The sequence below is a fragment of the Apodemus sylvaticus genome, chromosome 8, assembly GCF_947179515.1.
Source record: "Apodemus sylvaticus chromosome 8, mApoSyl1.1, whole genome shotgun sequence".
NCBI classification, from domain to species: Eukaryota; Metazoa; Chordata; class Mammalia; order Rodentia; family Muridae; genus Apodemus; species Apodemus sylvaticus.
This window is the reverse complement of record NC_067479.1, coordinates 71,067,368-71,080,920: the sequence shown is the minus strand read 5'-3', so window position 1 is coordinate 71,080,920 and position 13,553 is coordinate 71,067,368. Positions and strand designations below refer to the sequence as shown.

At 44.6% G+C, this 13,553-nt stretch overlaps 1 protein-coding gene across 4 annotated transcripts in view; it reads left to right on the top strand.

Moving 5' to 3' along the window:
- Positions 1-13,553, top strand: part of Parp4 (poly(ADP-ribose) polymerase family member 4) — a 97,896-nt gene that overhangs the window by 6,389 nt on the left and 77,954 nt on the right. For all 4 annotated transcript variants that reach the window (XR_007979281.1, XM_052191354.1, XM_052191353.1 and 1 more), the window contains exons 2-6: positions 4,879-5,011; positions 7,745-7,940; positions 8,996-9,059; positions 9,691-9,766; positions 10,811-10,921. Coding sequence is in view for 3 of the 4 variants with exons in the window: in XM_052191354.1 (XP_052047314.1) it covers positions 4,880-5,011; positions 7,745-7,940; positions 8,996-9,059; positions 9,691-9,766; positions 10,811-10,921 (579 nt within the window). In the remaining variant the exon portion in view is untranslated. The remainder of the gene's footprint in view (positions 1-4,878; positions 5,012-7,744; positions 7,941-8,995; positions 9,060-9,690; positions 9,767-10,810; positions 10,922-13,553) is intronic.

The window sequence follows — 13,553 nt, the reverse complement described above, 5'->3', positions numbered from 1 at the left end:
AGCACACACAAACAAGGAGAAGGGAGGAAGATCAAGTGTGGGAGCGGCCTCTCTCCGGGCCTTCGAAACCTGGAGACTGAGGCTGCAGAGGTGGCTCAGTGACAGAGGCCTTGCCTTCCTAGTCAAGGACTGAGTTTGGTCCTCAGCACCACCTCAGATGGCTCACAACCACCTGTAACTCCAGCTGTAGGGGATCTGACACCCATCACATGAAATAAATAAATCTTTAAAAAGAAGAAGAAAACCTGGGCATTGCCTCTTTTTTTCCTTTTTTTTTATTTGATATATTCTTTATTTACATTTCATGTGAATTTTCCCTTTCCTGGATCCCCCTCCCTGAAAGTCCCATAAGCCCTCTTCCCTCCCCCTGTTCCCCCATCCACCCCTTCCCACTTCCCTGTCCTGGTATTCCCCTATACTGCTGCACTGAGCCTTTCCAGGACCAGGGGCCACTCCTTCCTTCTTCTTGGGCATCATTTGATATGTGCATTGTGTCTTGGGTATTCCAAGCTTCTAGGCTAATATCTATTTATCAGTGAGTGCATACCATGAGTGTTCTTTTGAGACTGGGTTACCTCACTTAGGATGATGTTCTCCAGTTCCATCCATTTGTCTAAGAATTTCATAAATTCATTGTTTCTAATGGCTGAATAGTACTCCATTGTGTATATATACCACATTTTCTGTATCCATTCCTCTGTTGAGGGACATCTGGGTTCTTTCCAGCTTCTGACTATTATAAATAGGGCTGCTGTGAACATAGTGGAACATGTATCCTTATTACATGCCGGGGAATCCTCTGGGTATATGCCTAGGAGTGGTATAGGGGAGTCCTCCGGAAGTATCATACCCAGTTTTCTGAGGAACCGACAGACTGATTTCCAGAGTAGAGCCAGCTTGCAACCCCACCAGCAGTGCAGGAGTGGACACTGCCTCTTGTGTATTAGGGAAGCCAATTGAATTTAGGGCCTCTCCCCATGTTTATGTTAGTGTTGACTGTTATGCCTGATTCATGAGACTCCCAAGAAGACCACCTAGGACCGAGGGTTTATTTGCAAGAGCGGAGCTCAGACCTCTATCTGCCAGAGTAGGAGAGCGCAGGTGAGGCTTGGGGGAATAGGCCAAACCGCAAGGGGTGTTTCTAAATTAAAATAGTTACATAATTGGGTATTGTTTTTCCACCTGATTGATCTCCACTACAAGTGCTGCTGGGGCAGTTGATTCAATTGGGAGCATACATCTTGTGATTGTTCTTTGTACTGGGAAGTCCCTGAACCTGAAAGGGGGTGGGGTGGGGGAGGGGGAGGACTGGAGGGACAAGACAAGGAGGGGGGCAGCCTCCACTTTGTTCTTTGAACTGACACTTCCTTGTATCTGGGAGGGTAGGGAACTGGAGGACTGTGACAGTTCCTCTTTCATTGACCCTGTACTGCACAGGTGGCCAGCACCCCACATTGGCCAGCACCCCACAAACTATTCTTTGCTTCAGTAGCTTCTCTATGCACACCAGGGGCTTCTGCTGCTCCTGCTTAGTTTTACAGTCTGTGGGCGGTTGGGACAGGTTCTCTCACCCTCTTAAAGTTCCCCAGATTGTACTCACTTAAAGATGGCTCCCAGGTGGGACGTGGGTAGGACCACAGCACTGAGATCTGTTCACGTGGAGGACCTGATTTTGTACCTTGAAGACTCTTAATCACCTTTTTCTCAACCCTAGCTGGGAAGGGCAGGGAGGTGACCCCAGAGCCTGAGTCACACACTGTCCTCAGGCTCTGGGATATCCAAACCCAGCACAAGGACATACACTTTTCTGCTTGACAGCACCTAGCCCTACCGTCCTGAAGAACTTCCTCCCCAGGGCTTCAGACTGTGACAGGTTAGATACAGACTCTCTGACATACAGCAGTCCTCTGTTCCATCAGCCAGGGATTGATAGTCCCAACTGGATTAACTCTTATGTTTTGGGTAGCTTGAAATGTTGGGTCTCCATCCAGGCCAGAGAAATTGCTTTACTCAAGGAGCCCCACAGAGCCTTGATCAAAGCTATTATAGCATTGACAGAAAAAAAAAAAAAAAAAGATACTGTTTGACATCATTTAGCCTGGCTCTTAAACCAGTCCCTTCCATGGCAAGCTGATCTTTAGAGGTCAAGGACTGAGCTTTTCCCTGCCGTCCCCCCAGACTTGGAGGGACAGTCACTGCATATCCTACGATTTCAGCTAACTGAGCATGTCTTACTAGTTTTGAGGTATATGCCGTGAAGTCTGCTCTCCGGCTGCTCCTACTTAGGCCATCTCTTGGCAGAGAGAACCCACCTCGCCTCCTTGTTGCAGCTAAGCAATCCAAGCTAGTTTGGAAGGGCACAGCACCAGGAAAGGTTACAAGTCCATACCCCTGCAGCATCACTACCCTCTGAGCAGGTAGCAGGCTGGCCCGTTCCTTTGTGATACACACGGCCACATCCTCAAAAGTCACTGACTAGTGAGGCCTGGCAGATAAAGAAACAGCTGATGGATCAGATCTTTGACAAATGACCTCAAGAGCTTTTTGGCAAATGGGCAGTAGTGTGAACTGTGTTGGTGGCTGTCAGGGCCAAGGCTTTGAACCTCATGTCATTTAACTTTTACTTTAGAAGTAAAGGCTTCTGTTCTGGGGAATGCAGAGAAAAAGGCTTTACGTATAAGCCCTGTGTTAGATTGCTGGCATTTCAAGAAAAAAAAAAGAGAGAGAAAAAGAAAGAAACGGCCGGGCAGTGGCGGCGCACGCCTGTAATCCCAGCACTCTGGGAGGCAGAGGCAGGCAGATTTCTGAGTTCGAGGCCAGCCTGGTCTACAGAGTGAGTTCCAGGACAGCCAGGGCTATACAGAGAAACCAAATCCAAAAAACCAAAAACAAAAAAAAAAAGGAAAGAAACATGAAAACAAAGGAGGGAAAGAGAGGAAGAAGGAAGGGGCAGGGAGGAAGAGAGAAAATGTTTTCATATTCCTGAGCCACAGGTCTGATGCCTAACTGAAATCAGACGTATTTCTGATGAGGCCTTCATAGTCTACGTTAGAGCGTACATCTGCCCTTCGTTCTGAAGGAAGGAAGCCTCGCACACATTCTGCCTGTGGTATGTTCTGAGTCAGCCCTCACTGTAGATGTCGTGGACAGGGCGCCTCGGGAGGCACATGAGAGCCAGTGACCTTGGTGTCTGTGAACCCTCCTCTGCCACACGGGAAGAAGAAGACATGAAGCAGAGCTCCACCATCATCAACCACGTGACCAGAGGGGCAAGATGGACTGTGAAATAAGAGGCCGCCTTCATTACAGTCTGCCTAAAGATGGCATAGAAGACAGAACTTTAGGTGCCAGGCATTACCAAATTCCCAAAAAGACTGCCAAATTTCTGAATTAAGCCAAGAATAAAAGATTCAATTCCTGGTTTGGGCCTGTGTGTCAGACAGCACAGATCAGTTACATTTTCATTAACATTGCATTAACATATGAACCTGTAGAAAGAATTCTTAGAGTCATAGGATCAGCCATAAAAACTAAAATAAATATTTTGAAAACACATTAATATTGCTGCAGGTTGGGATAGTCATGTTAGTGCTGGATTTTTGGGTGGAGCCGGGGCTCAGGAAGACACGGACAAATTACAATGGACTGAGGAGTTTGGTATCAGAGTTATTAACTCTGTGAGCAGAGAGTTGAATGGGCAGCACCGTATGCGGGGCTCTGAGGAGAGCTCAGGCCCCAGCATCAGACAGAGACCCTGTGCCTTCTTTTTATATGTTTGTCTGGGAGATGGCGCACAGCAAGAACCTGCAGCCAGTCCTTGGTTTGTGGCAGGGGGCAGGGAAGGGGGCAGGGAACAGGGCGTGGCACCACTCAGGTGGACACTCAGTTCCCTGTCAGGGATATTCACTGAGAAGTGGCTTCTTAAAAAGTCTGACTTGAGTTCCCTATATTCCCAGGACACAGAGATTGAGGCAAAAAGGGCATCACAAGCACAAAACTGGGCTCTAAAATGTGTCCCAGGCCAGCCAGAGCTACATGAGAAAACACTCTGTCTCAAAAATTCTGTGTGTGTGTGTGTGTGTGTGTGTGTGTGTGTGTCTTTGTATGACTTAGGAAATGTCATATTGAAACCCATTATAATGCATAATTAGGATATACTCATAAAAAGCATTTTAGAGACCTGGAGAAATAGCTTTGCAGTTAGGAGTATACCCTACTCTTGTGGAGGACACAATTTAATTTCATAGCTCCAATGACAGGGGGCTCACAAATACCTGTAACTCCAGTTGTACTTGGATGTAATATCTCTGACCTCCAAGGTCAACTGCACTCGTATGTGCAGACCTAACCTGTGAATACACATATACATAAATAAAAAATTTTAAAAATATTTCCTAAATGGAAAAATAACTCAAAAGCAAACAGACTAACCCCACAAAGGGCTCTAAGAGTGTCACCCAATGGCAGAATGTTTGAGTCTTCTGGTTCCAACCTCAGCGCTATATACAAAGAATGGAAATAAGTGCATTTAAAATGTTCTTATAAAACATATCCTGGAGCTCCAGGTGCAGCCCGGCACTAGAACATGTGCGTGGCTTGCCCCAAAGTGGATGCGACTGGATTAAACCAACCACTGAAAGACAAGTATGTTTTCTCTCATTTGTGTCTCCTAAATTTCATATAAATATATAAAATCACACATGTATGTGTATGTTTGTAATATATACATGTATGTATATAGAATAAAACTATCAGGACAAAAAGGGAATAAGGATATGAGAGGGAATGTGTTTAATGTATAATATATACACATATATGAAGCTTAAAGATCAAATAATTACAATAAGCCTATGACACAAAACTATTTTTTTCTTTCAGGATGACTTTGGGAATCTTTGCAAATTGTATATTCTGCTTGAAAGTCAAGTACTTACCTCGTCAGGAGAAGAAAAAGCTGCAAACTGATATTAAGGAAAATGGCGGGAAGTTTTCCTTCTTATTAAACCCTCAGGTATTTCCAAATCTCCCCGTCACTTCCGATTAATAGGATGTGTTCAGGGAGCACTGCTCATGACTAGAGAGTGAGAGTGAACCAAGAAGACTGGGCAGAGGCCGTGTGAGAAGGCTGGAGACAGAGAGACACGGCCCCCTTGGGGACAGGCCAGAAGAAGCAGAGGTTGTCAGAGCCCAGCCCAACCCAGACTGTTCTACTCTGGGTGTTTTGTAACATTGTCTCTACCTTGTGACTCTAATCTTTTGAGCTTAGCCATAGATGTAAATAGAATTTCAGAACAGTGCCAGTTCTCAAAAGAGAAAAGTCACATTGTACCTGTTTGTGAGAGGCACACTGTCACTGACCAGTAGCCAGCTGGGCTCACAGCTGGGGACAGAAGTGCAGTGTGAACTAATCTTTCCGTGGTAGCTTATGTCATAGGAGCTGAAAGAAGCTATTGCTTCTCAAGAGAATTGCAGCTCTAACATGTTTAGATGCAGAGTTTCACAAGTAGATGTAATCCTAAGAAATGGTAAGGCAATGTCCTCTTTTATTAAAAAATAATAATAATAAAAATAAAAAAAGAAAAGGCAATACCGCAGTGTAAAGGCATTATGTCTCTGACCTTGTCCTTAGTTGTTCCTTCTGTTGATAGGTCTGACCCTGGCCACCTCTCCCTGGGTCCATCCCAGGCACTAGCCCCAGTGTCTCATCTATTCTGAGAGGCACAGTTGGCTCCAGCAGGGCACCATAAGGGACTGTCCCCACTCACCTCCAGTTCAGGCAGAGCAGTAGATGCTTCCGTCACACAGGAGACTCACCTCCAGTTCAGGCAGTGCAGTACATGCCTCCGTCACACAGGAGACTTCCCAGCCTCACCATATTCATGGGTGGATAAAGAATCCACTTAAAAGTAATAAGTAAGTTGCCTTCTGGGTACTGAGTTGCCTGTGGTCTATGGTGTTCAGGAAACTCATACATACTGTGTATGAGACATTTTGGACTCCTCCTCCTCTTCCTCCTCCTCCTCCTCCTCCTCCTCCTCCTCCTCCTCCTCCTATCCTCCCTCTCTATCTCCCCCTCCCTCTCCATCTCTCTCTTCTTTTTCTTCTTCCTCTTTCTCCTCTTCTTCCTCCTCCTCCTTCTCTTCTTCTCCTTCTTGGCAATGTAAATAAATGTTTGAAATATGCAAAGAAGACACAAAGCCAGGTGTGGTGGCACATGTCTATAATTCTAGCACTTGGAAAGCTGAGGCTGAAGGATTAAGTTCCAGACCAGGGTGGACTATATAGTGAGAATGCAATAAAACATAACAACAAGTAAGTATCTGTATATATGTATGTGTGTGTATGTGTGGATATATATTTATATGGAATATGGAATGAACTTAAAGATGAGCTTTTTTAAGATTTATTTATTTATTATATGTGAGTACACTGTAACTGTCTTCAGACACCAGAAGAAAGCATCAGATGTCTTTTCTCTTTTTGGATGGTTGCGAGCCACCATGTGGGTGCTAGGATTTGAACTCATGACCTATTGGAAGAACAGTCGGTGCTCTTAGCCACTGAGCCATCTCTCCAGCCCCAAAGATGAGCTTTTTTATATTTATTTAATTTTTTATTTATTTTGGTTTTTCGAGACAGGGTTTCTCTGTGTAGTCCTGGCTGTCCTGGAACTCACTCTGTAGACCAGGCTGGCCTCGAACTTAGAAATCCACTTGCCTCTGCCTCCCAATTGCTGGGATTAAAGGCGTGCGCCACCACTGCCCAGCAAGATGAGCTTTTTTAAGTGGAAAAGCAAGCTCAAATAGTAAGAAAGCTGGCTAGCTACCTTTTGTATGATTATACCTGTTGTCTATAAAAAAGAGCTCTAGAAAGATCTATGAGCACCTCTCAGGAGGGCACTGGGATCAGTAGGCAGGAAGGATCAGCAAATGCCTATTACTGCTTTATAAATGCTTACAATATACACGCACTCTTTAGCCACACTAAAAAAAATGGAGGCTGGGGTGATGGCTCAGTGAGTAAAGTCTGGCCATGCCATCGTGGAGACCTGAGTCTGGGTGCCCAGAACCCCTGTAAATGAAGTATCGTGCTCTGTAACCCCTGAGCCCCCACAGTGAAACGGGAGGTAGAAACAGAGGATTCCTGCAACCTCTTGTAATATCTGTGGCAAGTGACAAAGAAGAGACCCTATCACAAACAAGGTAGATGGTGAGGACTGACATCCTCTGTCGTCCTCTGACTTCCTCATGCACAGTGTGGCTTCTGTGCCACACTCACACAGATGAACAAACATGCTACACATATGTGCACCCTCAGTTTTTCAAAAACTAACTAGAACTACAAAGTAACAAAATAAATACCTTTTGTACCTCCCTCCTTGACTAAAGAAAAAACAGACAAGTATATAAAGATATGTACATGATACTGTTCACAGCACAGAGAACTTGGAAGCAACCTGTAATGTAGAACACCCAGATGCGTGATCTAATTGCTGTGGCTTAGAGATTAGCTCAGTGGTAGAGTGCTTTCTAGCAGGTCACAGCCGTGGGTTTGATCTAGAACTTGAAGATATGGATGGAACAACCTGTTTATTTGTTTTTAAGTTTTTCTAGAACTGTAAATTATAATGTTTTTTCCAAAATCTAGAAAAATCTCTATGAATTACCTTAAAATAAGACCTTTCAGGGTACAGATTCAAATGTTGCTTTTACTGCTGTATGATAGACCTGCTGTCTATCTGTAGTGCACACACGTCATCGTAGACAGTGCTGACATCCTGAGTCGTTGTCATCTGAACTCCATCCAAAAGAATGATGTCCAGATTGCCAACCCAGCATTCATCCAGGACTCTGTCAGACAGCGGAGACTCCTGGATGTGAAGAATTATGATCCCGTGTCACTGGCTATGACAGCAGCTCCAGCTGAGAAGAGCGGTTCAGGTGAGCGCGTCCTGCCAAGCACTTACTATGCCGTACAGACCGTGGTAGACATTTTGACATGACAGAGCTGTTACAGGGAGAAAGTGTCCAGAAATAACTACAAATTAATTATGGTTCATTTTACCTCAGAAACAAGAAACAAAATCCTAAAGAATGACAGGCCCACTTAGCAACAGATTGAGATTTTTCTACTCTGATCAGACTGAAAATGACTAGTCAACCCTGGTGGTTTCAGAAAATTTGCTGGGCAATTTTGAAATCTATTACATTTTAATTTATTTATTTTGTTTATGTGTGTGAATGCACATCCCATGGTACACTTGTGGAGGTCAGAGGTCAACCTTGGGTATCATCCTGAGGAATGCTGTCCACCTCCTTTCCCATAGGGCCTCTCAGTGGCATGGCGCTCACTTATTAGCATAAAATGGCTGTCAAAGAAGCCCCATCTCCCCAGCACTGGGATTACAAGGTCACCCATTGGGATTCCGCACCATTGGGTGCAGAAATGAAACTCAGGTCCTCGGGCCTGAGAAGTAAATGCTTTGCCAGACTCTGCATATGATTTTAACTGGGAATAGAATAATACTTGATTTTTTTAGAGGTATTACTGGGCTGGTGAGACGATACAGGAGATCCACTGGAGGCTAGGAGCCTATGGCCAGCTTGGGCAACGTGCTAAAACTCTCAACCAAAGCCCACAAAACAAAAACATCTGGGGCTGAGAGTGTGGCTCTTAGAAGGCATAAGACCCCACAGTTGAGTCCCCAGAACAGTGAGTGGGAGGGAAATTATATAGCAAAATCTATATTTAAGAATCATAACAAGTCTGGCTGTGTTGGCACACACCTTTAATCCTAGTACTTGGGAGGCAGGCAGATCTCTGGGTTCCAGGCCAGCCTAGTCTGCATAGTGAAATCTAGGGCAGTCAGGGATATACAGAGAAAACCTGTCTTGAAAAACCAAGAAACAAACAAACAAACAAAAAATAGCAGTTAGTTTAACAATAATTAATTATAAGCCTTTGAATAGTCAGCAAGTTCTCCTTTTAATTCTAGAAGTACAGTCAGAAGCTCTGCCTTCGGACAACACCCCAGAGAAGGAAAACACTGAAGTCACTGAGTAAGCACAATACTTTGTTCCCTTCCATCATAAAACGTCAAATTCCATTAAAACGTCAAATGATGCAAGGCTGCGTGGGGTACATGCCTGTGAGCCAGCAGTCGGGAGGCGGAGGCAGGACTAAAGCTCACGAAAACCAAACCAGACAAGCAAAGGACAGGTGACACGTTGGGCTTCTTTGTATTGTAAAAGGACTTGAAATAGCCCAGAAAGTTCTGATGCCATCACTAGGAGCCAGAGCCCCTATCAAACACAGTGACCAGAGAAGATGACAGTGTCTTTGCCATCTCTGCATCTGTCCTGCCCTCACCTCCCTGTGCATCCAAGGTTCTGGGCATGCGTGCTTAGGAATCATGAAGAGGAGGGTAGAGATTTCCCCCTTCATTCCTTACTGAGTGCACAAGGTCACATTCCACCCACAAATGTGTAAAATCAGAAAATAATAATTGATAAATTAGTTATGCACAAGATGAATCCAGCTAATTCTCAGAGTTGTTTTAGAACACCTAAGGAGGCACCCGGGACTTATTGTGTACATAAGGAATCTGGGGGGAAGGGGGGAGCTCTTGGAAGGTTCTGTGTGCTCTAAGGTTCCATTTCAATCATAAATGTTTAATTATTCAAATTTCAGAGTTTCTACAGAAAATGTTGAAATTCCTCCCTTTCTTCAAGACTTTGAAGTTGTGAAATATAATATCTTGGAAAAAGTAAGAGTCTGATTTTCACTTAAAGAAAAAAAACTGAATGATTTCTGAAAACATGTCCTTTTTGGTGATTTTCTCATTTCTTTGAAAAATTGTTCATATTCTGAATATTATATATTCTGTAGCACAAATATATAATAGGTTTACTATTCAGAAAACGTTTGTTTAAATTTTTTCCTGGTGTGGTGGCTCATGCCTTTTGTCCCAGCATTTAAGAGTTGGAGCGAGAGGTTTCTGAGTTCAGAGACATCCCTAGCCACACAACAAAACCCCTTCTCAACTAAAACTCAAAAGCTAAGTGAATTGTAACAGAAGGAAAACAAATTGTTAGTATTCTTAACAAAAGTAACTTGTGCTTATGGGCTTTTTTGAGACAGGATCTCGTGTATCCCAGACTAGCCTTACTACTTAGTTACTACTAGTGGAAGATGACTTTGAACCCCTGATCCTCCTGCCTCTGCCTCCCAGATGCTGGGACTGCCGGGTGTACACCCAATTTATGCGGCACTTGGGATCAGGGCTTCAGGCATGCTAAGCAGGCTACAATCCAGCCACTCGTGACACATACTTAACAATATAAAACGTTAATATGGCGTTAGAGATGAACCTCTACCCTGTCACTTACAGTTTCTCATATTTGGACAGGATAGATTGACACAAAATATCTGTGCCATGTTGAGTTGTTCCTTTTACATTAAAGGAAAACAGGAAATTTTACTGGACAATCACACAAATTAAAATCAATATTTGCCTTTGAAGTGGTGTTTCACTTAATTTCTAGATGTTTAAATAAAATATAAATTCTAAAGGTGTTTTCTTCTATGAAAAGAAAAATGTGAAAAGTAACATAAACACAGAGAAAATAACGCACCAAAATATTTATTATATCACTGTGATAGAGTTTTGAGTGATTTTTACTCTCTTGATACTTCTGTGTTTTCTAAGATACTTCTCCAGACATTAGACCAGCATATTATCAGGCTGGGGTGTGGCTGAGGTGTGGCTGAACTCCATAGCTCTTTGTCTAAAATGTACCCTGTATTGCAGGTGGGAGCAGACCGAGGCCTGGAGACGGTGGTGCTGGAGCTGCAGAGCTCCCGAGACCCAGGGAGCTGCCCCTTTGTGATAGCAGCACACTTCCTCCTGGCTGACCAAAAGGTAGCGAGGAGTCCCCTCTTCTTTCTTTCCTTCCTCCTCCATCTTTTCATCCTTTATTCCTTTTCTTTTCTTCTTTTTCTTAATGAGACAAAGGTTCTCACCCTATATTCCAGGCTTACCTCAAACATGGCAGTCCTCCATTGGCCTCCCTAGTGTTACATTACGTGCATGAGCCACACACCTGTCTTACACCCTGTGACACCACCACCCCACCCCCGCCCCATGACAGTTCTGACACTGCTGTGCATTGGAAGTACTCGGGGCTCATGGTCATAGCATGCTGGAGATCACAAGGATGGCTTTGCAGAAGCCATAGCCTTTGACCTATTTCAGTGTCAAGTACAAGCCCCGTTGTGATCTAAAAACAATTCTGAAATAAAATGAATCCAAAGCAACTGCCTAAGTGTTAAAGTAGGCAACAGGCAACACCCACCAGGATGTCTTCTCACATAGATGTTCAGCCTGAAAGATCTACTGTGACCAGAAACACTGCAGCTGGTAGGACGCTGAGTCTATTCTTCATGAGGGAGGTCCTCACACAGGCCCACACAGCCTCTGGAAGGTTCTCGTCTCGCCCCTAGCCCAGATGTCACTCACTTGCACGGGACACACACTTCAAATGGAGATCTGAGAAGCCCTGACCCTCAGGAGCTCAGATCCTTCACAACACGGGTTCCCGATGACCGTGGAGATGTACCCAGTTCTACGCTGCTCTCAAGAAAGGCCAACGCTTCAGTTTCCAGCATGCATGGCTGAAGTCCTAACTTCTGTGCAGGTCATCAGATAACTGTGTTTGGAGGAGTGGAAGGCCTGCGTTCTGAAACTGGTCTCACTCTCACCTCAGCCTCTCATGTTGGGATTTCAAGTCTACACTACTGGGCCAGCCTTTATAGCTGACTTGTATCAGGTTTCCATGGGAACAGAGCTAGCAACTTAGTCCAGGGACAGATGTTCCCAGGTACCAGATATTTAACCTTGGGCCCCAAAATATGTGACTATTTCATTATTTAAATAAAAAGTAATTCAAAATCAAGTCGAAAACCATGGTAGGCTGTGCTATATGTTTAAAACAGAGTAGCAGTGCATCGTCCATCCTGCTGCCCTTAGCTACCTCCTATCCTGACAAAGCTCACGTCTGAGCACGGCAGCAGAGTCCGCCTCACCCAGCAGCAGTGACAAGGGTTCTACAAAGAGTTTCCTCCTGCTTGCCCTTAGCACACTCTCCATCACTTACCAAAATACCCGAAATTATAAACTTATAAAAACAAAAAACTGGGGCCGGAGAGAGGGCTCAGAGTCAGCTGCTTAATTCTTATCCAGAGGAACGGAGTTCTGCTCTCAGCATTCATTTTTAAGAATTGAAAAAAAAGAAGAAGAAGAAAAGTTTTCTTCTTAGAGATAGAAATCTTGTGTAGCAGGTTTGATGCCTCTGTGGTTCTCTTTGGCCGTGGGACAATTAAAATCCAAACTCTAGAATCTACCTCTTAAATGGAGTGACTCAGGCATATCCTTCATTTCTATAAGTTTCAGAGATACCCTGCAGTGAACAGTCTAGGAGTGTGACATCTTCCTTAACTGTACACCGCAGAGTCAGGACTAGCCAACATCTAGGAGACACCAAGACTCTCTCTCTTTTTTTGGGGGGGGGGGGGGGAGTTCAAGACAGGGTTTCTCTGTGTAGCCCTGGCTGTCCTGGAACTCACTCTGTAGACCAGGCTGGCCTCGAACTCAGAAATCCGCCGGCCTTGCCTCCCAAGTGCTGGGATTAAAGGCGTGTGCCACCACCGCCCAGCTGACACCAAGACTCTCAGGTGGACAACTCTTCCTCTGTTGTCTGGGGTCAATGAGTAGAGTTGCTCACTGTCTGAGATAGGTTTCCAAGAAAAGCTGAAAGTGTCCGCTGTAGGAGGAGCCTGTGCCTTATGCATCATTTCCTGACCACGGAGCTCTTCTGGCCTCTTCCTCAATGAAAGCTTATTTTGTTTTGACAGATTCCTGTCCCCAGCAATATCATCCTTTAGATGGTATTTTTCCCTCCGTCCTAACCTTGATTGACCTACATTTCCAAAAAGGAGTAGAATACCAGTCTTCAAAGTCCATTAAACCAGCGTACAAAGACTCCATAGGCCCTGACCCAGAGCCGGGATGAGTGCTTTGCTCCCCCACGAGGAGTCTTTTCTCTCTGCTCTGCCCACTCTGGCTGCTGTTTCCTCCCTTAACTCCAGCTTTAAAGGCTGTCTTTGCAAAAAGAAAAAAAGAAAAAAAAGGAAAAAGAAAACGAATAATTTAATTGTTCTCAATGTGATAAAAACATGACCAAGGGCAACATATAGAAGGAAGGGGTCTTGTCACAATGGCGGGGAAGTGTGGCAGCTCCTGTCTTCAAAGACAGTGAGGAGGAACTGGGAATGAGTAAATAGGACATTTGAAAGTGGAGACAAAGCCTGCCCTGCCCCATGATGCACTTTTCCCAGCTAGGCCACACCCCTAAGCCACCTCAAAAAATAAAAATAGGGCTTGAGAGATGGCTGAGCAGTTAAGAGCACTTACTCCTCTCCCTCTGAGGTCCTGAGTTCAAATCCCAGCAACCACAGGGTGGCTCACAACCATCTATAAAATGGATCCCATGCTC